Below are 9928 nucleotides of genomic sequence, written 5' to 3' on the forward strand. Positions count from 1 at the left end.
TCCACTTTCTGTGACATTCATGTGCTCTCCCACGGTCCAATGAGACGGTTGTCAGGTTGTGCCCAAAACATATAGGTGTGTATCTGAGAGAGTGTGGTTTCTGTCCTTTCTGACCTGTGCAGGTGGACCCGCCTCTCTCCCTGTGACAGCTGGGACAGACTCCACCCCTGTGACCCTCAGCTGAATAAGCAGTTAACAAAAATGATCCACAGAAATTCCTGCGTTTGCAGTTGAGTAGGTGACGTGCTCATCACATCCACTGATTGTGTTGTTGTTGTAAGTTAGGGTAACTGGAACAGCTGTTCTTTCACAGACTGGACCCCACATCAGCTCCCTACTCCATCCTGTAGTACAAACTGGTGTGACACCAAAGTCTGTTCCATACAAATAATCTGATTCAGTTCAAACACCAGCATTGTGCTGACCTAAAGAACACCAAATGTCACAGGAACGCTGTGGAAATGTGGGATTTGCAGCAGGACTGATGTGGATTACAAAGTGAAGGCAGACTTATTATGTTTCAACCACTGTAATAATAATAGAATAAGAACACCATCCTTGTAGCTGCTGCGTGCTGCGTATGCTAAGGTTTTATATGCTTTGCTGTTAGCTCTGTGTGGCTAACCAGCTGATTAACTTCAGTTACGTCTGACGCAGATCCATCAAGTGATTCCAAATGAACATTTAATGCAATGGATTCACTTAAAACGCTCAAATAAAATAGAAGAATCCAAAGTTGTCTCTGTTTAGGGTTGAGTAAAATATGAAATCTATAACATTTAATTATTTTTCTTAGTGTACAAAAAACAGACTGATCAGGGGAGGTAATGTTTTTGGTTGTTGTTAATAACATGTACATAATATTGGCAGTTTCATGATACTGAGGGGAGCGACTGTTTCTGTCCAGGGTGGGAGGGGTCAGAAGATATTTTTCGTGTCAGTCTCAGGGTCCTGGAGGTGTCGAGGTGTTGGAGAGAAAGAAGACTGCAGACAGCTTCTCAGACAAATGGATGACACACTGCAGCAGAAAGACTTCACAGTGTCCACGGGGCACTGGTGTAGGATGATGGGGGCTGGTGGGGCTGGTTCCTCCTGCAGTTCCAGCAGCTGCAGTTCCTCTAACAGCCACTTGAAGCTGACTCCGAAGTGAGTCAATATTTACAGTTTTCAGGGTTTGTGTTCAAACCTTAAACCTGAGGCACTGAAACAAACCCAGGTGTGAATCCAGAGAGTCTCATGTGTGGTGTGTGAGTGTAGAGTAGGTCTGGTCCTGGTCCCTGCCGGCTGGATCGAGGCTCTGGTAGGTCGAGTCTTCACGTGTAGAACCTGGAGTACAGTTCTCGTAGTGGACGTCCTGAAACAGAGACAAACTGTCTTCTTCACATAAAAAGAAGAGACTCTGACTTGGTTAAATCATTTGTGCTGGTAAATATTTCCACGTTGAACCTCTCAGACAACAGTGTCTCTGTTTGTTGTTGGAGTCTCCGTCTGGGCGGCCATTTTTGTCACCTACCTGTTTGAATTCTCCTTCTTGGACTGTAATTTCTGGAACAGTCTACAAACTGAACCATCACACTGTGACTGCTTTATTTCTTTGTTACAGTAGCAGTCTGTCAACAGTGAGAGGAACCAAAGAGAAAGAAAGTCACCTCCATGTTTGTGCCCTCTGAGTTTCCTCTGGTCCTCAAACCTGTGGAACAAACAAAGGATGTTCCTCTGTTAGAGGGAGCAATCATTCAAAGTGCACGTGAGGCTGAAGATCACTGCTGCCCCTCCTGTTCTTTCATCCTGCTTAGTTGGACTTTATTAGGCTTCATTTTAGACTTTGCCTTCAGAATCAAAGACTCACATTTGCTCGAGTCTCCTCCTGTGTACTGAAGAAGTGATCCACAATAATTATACTATTTTACAGTTTTCATGGGTCGTGTAGTCAGAATATTTTTCCTGTTTTTACTTCACACGTCTGAAGCAGAGAACATCTGGATCTGATCCTGCTGACAGTGTCCAGAGTTCATGTGTGACACAGTTTAGGATTCAGTTACTTCCAGTGTTTAACATCATCTCTACAAGTCACTCCACTCTCCTCTTAGAGCCCAAAGTGGACAAGCAGGATGAAATATTTTGATGTTTGACTGCAGCTGTTTGAACAGACTTCAAGTGAAGTGAAAAAAGAGTTTTTGGTTAGAAACGAGACTTTCTGTGTCTCGGCTGTCTTACCTCTGCTGCTCTTCCTCTTGATGCAGATTATTAGAACAGTCAGTGATGAGAGGATGATGATGATGAGCAGAGAGATGATTACATACAGCAGCACACCTGTGACAGCAGAACAAGCTTGTTTTACATATTGATTGATGAGCTGCACATGTAGTGAAATAACAGACGTGAAACGAAGAAACAAACAGATAAAAGTTCTACATGAACAAGAGGAGCTCACAGAGAATTTAGAAAAAGAAAACGAGTTTGGCACAACGTCACACTCACATCATAATTCTGATTAGAAAAGCTGCCACACAGGACAGGCTGATTAAAAACATACTGTCTTCTCTCATAGATGGATGTACCTGCAGATGCTGCTCTTTCAGGCTGCTCAGTGCTTCCAGTCAAAGTTAATGAAGGTGTGGAGCTTCCTGTAGTCGTGGCTGATGGTCCAGCTGCTGAACAAGAGCAGAGAGGAAAGTTTGACTTATAAATGTTTGGAGCTGTGAAGAAGAAAAACACAAAGATTCAAAAATCAGCTGAGAAATCAAACGAGCCTTAAATGGATCCACTGACTGAGAAAAAAACAGTTTGGCAAATTTCGTTTTAGATTTAAAAAATGCACTAAAATAGTTTAACAATGAAATAAAATATGAATGTATGTTGAAATATCAGGTTCTTGGAAACAATAAAGACATTTAGGGACATTAATGGTCACCTGTTCATTTCCAGCTCCACACTCTGATTCCTGCTCTCCATCACAGTAACTTTACAAAATTCACACTTCAAAATAATCTTGTTTCTAAATAATTCTGTTTCTATGTTGAGATAAACTGAGTGCTGAAAAACTAGTTCATGCATTTATTACTTCCAGGCTGGACGACTGTAATTCATTATTATCAGGATGTCCTAAAAACTCACTGAAAAGCCTTCAGCTGATCCAAAATGCTGCAGCAAGAGTCCTGACAGGGACTAGAAAGAGAGAGCAGATTTCTCCTGTTTTGGCTTCCTGTTAAATCCAGAATTCAAAATCCTGCTCCTCACATACAAGGTCTTAAATAATCAGGCCCCATCTTATCTTAATGACCTTGTAGTACCATATCACCCTATTAGAGCACTTCGCTCTCGCTCTGCAGGCCTACTTGTTGTTCCTAGAGTATTTAAAAGTAGAATGGGAGGCAGAGCCTTCAGTTTTCAGGCCCCTCTTCTGTGGAACCAGCTTCCAGTTTGGATTCAGGAGACAGACACTATCTCTACTTTTAAGATTAGGCTTCAAACTTTCCTTTTTGCTAAAGCATATAGTTAGGGCTGGACCAGGTGACCCTGAATCCTCCCTTAGTTATGCTGCAATAGACGTAGGCTGCCGGGGGATTCCCATGATGCATTGAGTTTTTCCTTTCCAGTCACCTTTCTCACTCACTATGTATTAACAGACCTCTCTGCATTGAATCATATCTGTTATTAACCTCTGTCTCTCTTCCACAGCATGTCTTTATCCTGTCTTCCTTCTCTCACCCCAACCAATCACAGCAGATGGCCCCGCCCCTCCCTGAGCCTGGTTCTGCCGGAGGTTTCTTCCTGTTAAAAGGGAGTTTTTCCTTCCCACTGTCGCCAAAGTGCTTGCTCATAGGGGGTCATATGATTGTTGGGTTTTTCTCTGTATCTATGAAGCGCCTTGAGGCGACTTTTGTTGTGATTTGGCGCTATATAAATAAAATTGAATTGAATTGAATTGTACAGACACTGAGCTCATTATTAGAAACTTTGCTCGTGTTCAACATGAACATCCACCACTGGAACAGCAGATATATGACAGGAAATAAGGAACAGCTGAACAGCTCCACTCTGACAACATTTGATTAATGTCAGTAAAAACTCACCGTCTGTGACAGTGACCTCAAAGTCTCTGGATGAACTGCTGGAAGATCCACTCAGTAAACATCTGTACCTGGCTCTTCAACTGGTGGGGGAGATTGTCACATCTTGCAGGAGCTTTCCTCTCCCCAGGAGCTCCCTCTGCAGGAGGGGGAGATACAGGAGAGGTGGAGGAAGATCTCAGCCTGGGTGTTTATTGTCTTATGTAGTCTGGAAGATGAGTGGATGGTGGGGTGGGTGCAGTTTTCTCTGTGGTGGGGTTGGGTGGACTGTCCCGGGCTCTGTGGGGCCGGGCGGCGCTGCTGCACTGGGCCCCGGTCTGGATGGGCCTGGGCCCCCTTTCCCTGGCGGGTCGCGGAGTATGGGGGTGCCTACTGGGGTCAGCGGGGGAGCTGGCCCCAGGGAGGGGTCACTTGCCCCTCCCTTCCTTCCCTCCCCATCTCCAGCTGCCTCCCTCTTCCCGCTCCACCACAACCACCCACACATGCAGGGCCTTGGAGTAGGGGTATGTCACCAGGGTGCAGAGGAGGCTACCCCCCCCTCTGTCCCCTTCTGGCTGCCTCTGCCTCAATTTTATCCCACAACTTAGACATTCACATTACTCACACTCTCATTACACATACATATAGGATCTTGGGGGGGCACGATACACGGAGTCCAAAGTACCATCAGGGTGTACACCCCACCCCTGGCATCGTTGCCCACCTCTCAATTTTAAATACACGTAGACATTGAGGGCTAGCAGGAGGGACCATGCGCTTACCTGCTGCTCTCTGGCAGGTAGCTCCATGCCCTCCTGGGTTTTAAATGCACCTTAGAACACACATGCATCAACATTACAATGAGCGGGTGGAGGGAGGTTTGGAGTCTTCTCTCACCCCCGTTCTCTGCGACCTGCTGGAGCGGGGGGGCTAGGAGGAGGAGTTGGCCGTCCGACTGCGGTCTGGAGTGTGGAGCCTTCCTGCTGCTGCGGAGTCGGGGCGGTCTGCCTCCCCCCACCGCAGGGAAAAGGGAAACACCACCTGGGTCTGGGTGCAGTTCCCCCCGCCAGGGGCGGGGGCACCTAGACCCGGTTTGTAGAGTACGCTTGGGGAGTGTGATCGTGTGTACAGCGTCTCTTTATGTCTGTCTCCACGTTGGTTGAGTGTGGAGTAAGTGCATATGAGAGCATGAGGGTGGGAATGGATGTTTGTATCTGTGTGTGCCTGTATGTCTGTGTCTATATGTCAGGTTGGGTGTCAGGCGCCACCTCTCTGGGGACATCTCAGGCCCTCCAAGGTTTGGAGGCCTATCTCCCCCTACCACCACTTCCCCTGCCAGTGGCGGACTCCCTCAGACATCGGTGCGTTGGTGGTTCTTTGTGTCCGGGGATGGGCGTCCAGGTACACACCGGCTCACTCCTTGGCGGCCGCTTATCGGGGCCTGGAGCCTGGGGCTCGCTCGGGCCACTTCGGAGGTGGGGTGCCCCCGGCCTCTCGGCCTGGGGCTCGGTCACTCAGGCGCAGCTGGCTGCCGGCGGAGCTCACGGGCTCGTCACTGCAACTCCCCCTGGCTTCTGCTCCGCGGCTGCTGAGTGAGCCCTCATCTGGGACTCTCCTCAGCTCTTTCCGGGACAGTGGCGCAGCTGCCCCTCTGTTGGTCTTCCTTGGTCTCTTGTGTTCTGGGGGCCTCTGGATGTCTGGAGTTTTGATCTCCTCCACACCTGCCTCACGCCCTGGAGGACGGGGCTGTGGCCCCCCCACACCCTCTAGCAGATTATTACATGAAGGAACCTTTTAAAAAAACAAAAAAAAACAAGCGCGTCCATGCTCACAGGTGTACACACGGGTGATCACACCCACAAACTACACCCTTTTTGGCTCCTACCTCAAAGCACACTGTGTTCTGTTGATCTTATGTGCTGCACAATAATGTTTAACATTTAGTATTTACTGTCATATTCCCATATATCATTGTGATGTTGTTTATTCTATTACTCTTGTTCTCTTCTGCTTGCTTTCTTTTTTCTTTCTCAGCAGGTGATCCAGGTGATTGATATATGCATTTTTTTTCTTTTTCTGCCCATTCTGTTGGTTTTTGTCTTTTGCCCTTCTCCCCCGTCCCTCTTCTCAGCTGTTTCTCTTTCCCTCTTTCTTTCTCCCCTTCTTTCCCCCAGTCAAGTCTGTCCCGTATTCAGTAAGTGAAAATAAAATAAACAATAAAAGGTGAATCAAATGGACCATTACGGCAAGGCTGGGATGGTCAGTTTGGTAAAGTAAAATCCGTTGGGTATCTTTCTTTGCCTTTAGACAACAATTCTGATGGCAAAAGAGCCAAACGGGACAGGCAAAAAAAAAAAAAAAATGACATGTAAATGACTCATAACTCCTCTGTGTGGTACTTGTAGTAATTATGTGTTGAGAGATTGAAGCAACAGCTCAACATGCAAGTTTTTCATGTGTTTCATCCACAGGAAGTGATGTCATCATTTAGTTTAAATGTACTGCTGGTGTCAAAGTTCAGGAAGCAACAACAAAACCAGTGATGAAGTTTTTATTTGTTGTAATTTAGTTTTACTGAGGGTGATCGCGGCTCAAGAGTTGGGAGTTCACCTTGTAATGTGAAGGTTGCCGGTTCGAGCCCCGGCTTGGACAGTCTCGGTTGTTGTGTCCTTGGGCGAGACGCTTTGCCTACTGGTGTTGGCCAGAGGGGCTGATGGCGCGATATGGCAACCTCGCTTCTGTCAGTCTGTCCCGGGGCAGCTGTGGCTACACCTGTAGCTACCTCCACCAGAGAGTGAATGAATAGTGGTATTGTAAAGCGCTTTGGGTGCCCTGAAAAGCGCTATATAAATGCAGTCCATTACTATTATAGAGAAAACAAGTTCCTTTTTCTTTTCTCTCTCATTGGTTATTAAAGGAACTTTAATATATTTTAATTCCACCTGAAACCTCCACAGGGTTTCAATATAAAGAGTTCAGAGAGTTGAAGACATCCCAGCACAAAGCAGAGGCCATCAGGGAAGGTCCAGTCTGGTTTGTGTTGTCATGTTTGTATGTTAAACAGTGAAAATGCTCCTTAAGTTTTAATCAAGTCACTCATTACAAATCAGTTTGATTGTTTTTAAGTAAACAAAATCGAGTTCTATTCATTGCACATAAATGTCACGATCTGGGGAAAACGCACGGATGGTTTTTGTTAAATTGGCACGCCCGTGTAGCGTGCTGGCTAGAGCCACATGCGGCAAAGGTTAACGATGGGTTGCAAGAGGAACGCAGCTACTTTAGTAACATCCCGTGCACTGATCACGGATGAGAGAATGAACAAAGTGAAGAAACACTTGCAGCACCTGAGGTGAGCGGAAGCTGACGCACGCTGCTCCAGGGAGGAGCTTGATATCCATGTCGTAGGAATGATGCGGGGGTAAGGTAGACGGTCGCTTCTTACTGAAGACCTTGGAGAGATTGTGATAGACCTGAGGGATCTTGTCCAGCCAATGGGCTCTGGAAGAGGAGCTTCTGTAGAATCCATTCTGGTCTTAGGAAAGAGGCAACAATGTAGACACTGGAGACCCCGGCCCAAGATCTGACACAATGACAAGGAGATATGGGAGTCATGCCAACAGAGCCAGGGATAGCACAGAATGAGAGGAGAGGAAGTGGAGAAAGAAAGAAACTGGATCTCCTCCGGGTGGTCCCTGATGGACATGCTGTGTCTGGAACTGAATGGGGTAGGCTTAGTTGGACGTGGAGTAGACAAGCTAAGTTCTGGTCGATGAAGTTTTCAGCTGGCTATGGTCTCGGAGAGCCTCAAGAGGAGAACTGTTGGTGTTTCAGGTGAAATGTTACTTCAACCTGGAAATGAGAGGGGTTTGAGGGGTGGGATGTAGAGAACACTAGGGGCGGCGATGTCCGGCCGGCTTCGGGTAGCCTCCCCAGTTTCATGGGCTTCTCAGTGGAGTTAGCAGCTGCTCCTTCAGAAGAGGGAGGAGGTGGAGGAGGTGTAGAAGTCAAAGCCCTGATGTCAGAGACAACACAACAAACACCTGAAAACTGTGTGTGCTGCAGCACTGAACAAACTAAAATCTTATGGTCTGATACACGTTATTTTGTGCATTTACTTTCTGTTTTTGTTGTTTGTGTGGAGTTGTATTTTTCTGCACACTTGATATAATGTTTGGTAGCTTTCAAAAACAGCCAACAGTTTCAAAGATGTAAGAAAATAAAAAGTTACAAACCTAATAAAAATGAAGGAAGTAACATTCTGGAAATTCAATGAATGCCAGCAACCTCTGCTAGAGAAGTTACAATTCAGAAGAACAACCACAACATAAATGAGAACATTGCTGCGAAAAATAAGCTTCGTTCCTCTTTGTTCTAACCATGAATCAGTTTCACATGCTGATATTCATATGCAGCTGCTGGTGTTACCCCCCCCACCTACCCTCCCTTTTCTCCTGTATTTTAAATGAAAAAATGAAATAGTCCATGAGAAAACATCAGTCCACTGACACCTGACTGCAAACTGACAACGCTCACTTTTTTTAGCTGATCTTAAATTAGGTTAACATGACATATTACATTACTTATCTGAGAAAAATAAAGTCAAAATACAGCTGAATGAAACCTTACACCATTACCACAGGAATTAAATGGATAAGTAGGAGCCAGGTACTGCAAATCAAATGCAACCTTTTGGGTTTTACTTACCTGGATGCATAAAGACATAAAAGACTTAACATTAAGAACCATAAATACTGATATGACTGCGTTAACAATTCAATTAGTCTTGATGATTAAATTAGTTCTGATTGATTCTAGAAATCTAAAATGATTCATTAACTTTATTGTGCAAAGTGCAAATATCTACAAGAATCCACTTTTTACAGAATTGAGGCTAAACTTTAAATTGAAATTCATGGAAAACATGATAATTTTAAGAGTTTTGTAAGATTTTCAACCTTGAGAGCTGGTTTAACTACAGGCAGCTTTATGAATACTGGCCTTGGTACCTTCTCCAGTAGCTTTTGCATTGGTTATACATGACACCAGTGCTGCACAGCAGAACAAGCTGGACCCATGATCAGTCTTTAAGTTGTCACTGCAGAAGTTTACACCCTTCGATCCACTTTCAATAACAGTGTAATTGCAAAGTGTACATGAATGAGCAGTGAACCTCAAACCCAGATGCATAAACCTCTGACTCATTTCTGTTTCTACATCGTCAGTTTGTTTCTTCACATCCTCTTCTTGGGTCCTTCATAGTCCCTCCCACCACGTATGTGTTCAGAGGAGTGGAAAGAGAGAGGAGTCAAAGCAAGAGATTTTTAACAGAGCTCCAGTGAAACAGTAAACCATCAGAGCCTCGTTATGAACACCCTTCACAGTTTGATCTACTTCTTCTTCGTTTGTAAGTATATTGGCATATTTTTGTGGCACTTGGGTTTCTTACTTTTCTTATTGTTACACATGGTCATCTCAGTCAGCTGTGAGTTGCTTTAATGGGCAGCTTCTTCCCTTCTTGGTAACTGCTGGGACACAAAGCTCATTCTGTGCCACCGTGGTTATCGTTCTGCTTCTTTTTCACTGATTTTTAAAGCTTTCTTTATTTTAGGGATGCAACTGATGGCAAATAGGCGTAGCATTAAAACATAATCAGTGATTAACCTACCAATTAATTTAGTGAATAAATATCTCGATGTATGCTCAACCATCCAGGTAAGGAAATCCCAAACAGCTGATTCTGTTCATCTGGATGTAGCGTTTTCAGTGGGAGAAACATTTCGTCACTCATCCAGGTGACCTCTTCAGTCTCAGCTGACTGCAGGATCCCCCAATCTTATAAACAGTACATTTGCATAATGACTGAAACCAGCCCA

General features: G+C 45.2%; 1 protein-coding gene and 1 long non-coding RNA gene across 5 annotated transcripts in view; one reads left to right on the forward strand and one right to left on the reverse strand.

Annotated features, from left to right (window-relative positions):
- Positions 1-16: 16 nt before the first annotated feature.
- On the reverse strand, positions 17-4213 carry LOC121815098. Of its 2 annotated transcripts, XR_006054791.1 has the most exons (5): positions 4077-4213; positions 2562-2654; positions 2218-2313; positions 1650-1690; positions 17-1354 (listed from the first exon to the last, which is right to left on the reverse strand). It is a non-coding gene; the product is annotated as an uncharacterized LOC121815098 (long non-coding RNA). The 2 variants fall into 2 exon arrangements; XR_006054790.1 differs by having other exon boundaries at positions 17-1690.
- Positions 4214-9328: 5115 nt separating this feature from the next.
- The window catches only part of LOC102300725 (polymeric immunoglobulin receptor), a 16449-nt gene continuing 15849 nt past the window's right edge, over positions 9329-9928 (forward strand). The window contains exon 1 of one of the 3 annotated variants that reach the window (XM_042224262.1): positions 9329-9459. In XM_042224262.1, the coding sequence (XP_042080196.1) occupies positions 9420-9459 (40 nt within the window). In that variant the 5' untranslated portion in view covers positions 9329-9419. The remainder of the gene's footprint in view (positions 9460-9928) is intronic. The other 2 variants (XM_042224264.1, XM_042224263.1) reach the window with 2 other exon arrangements.

The sequence above is a fragment of the Haplochromis burtoni genome, unplaced genomic scaffold (genome assembly GCF_018398535.1).
Source record: "Haplochromis burtoni strain Fernald_Lab_line unplaced genomic scaffold, NCSU_Asbu1 Contig_133, whole genome shotgun sequence".
In the NCBI taxonomy this organism is placed as follows: Eukaryota; Metazoa; Chordata; class Actinopteri; order Cichliformes; family Cichlidae; genus Haplochromis; species Haplochromis burtoni.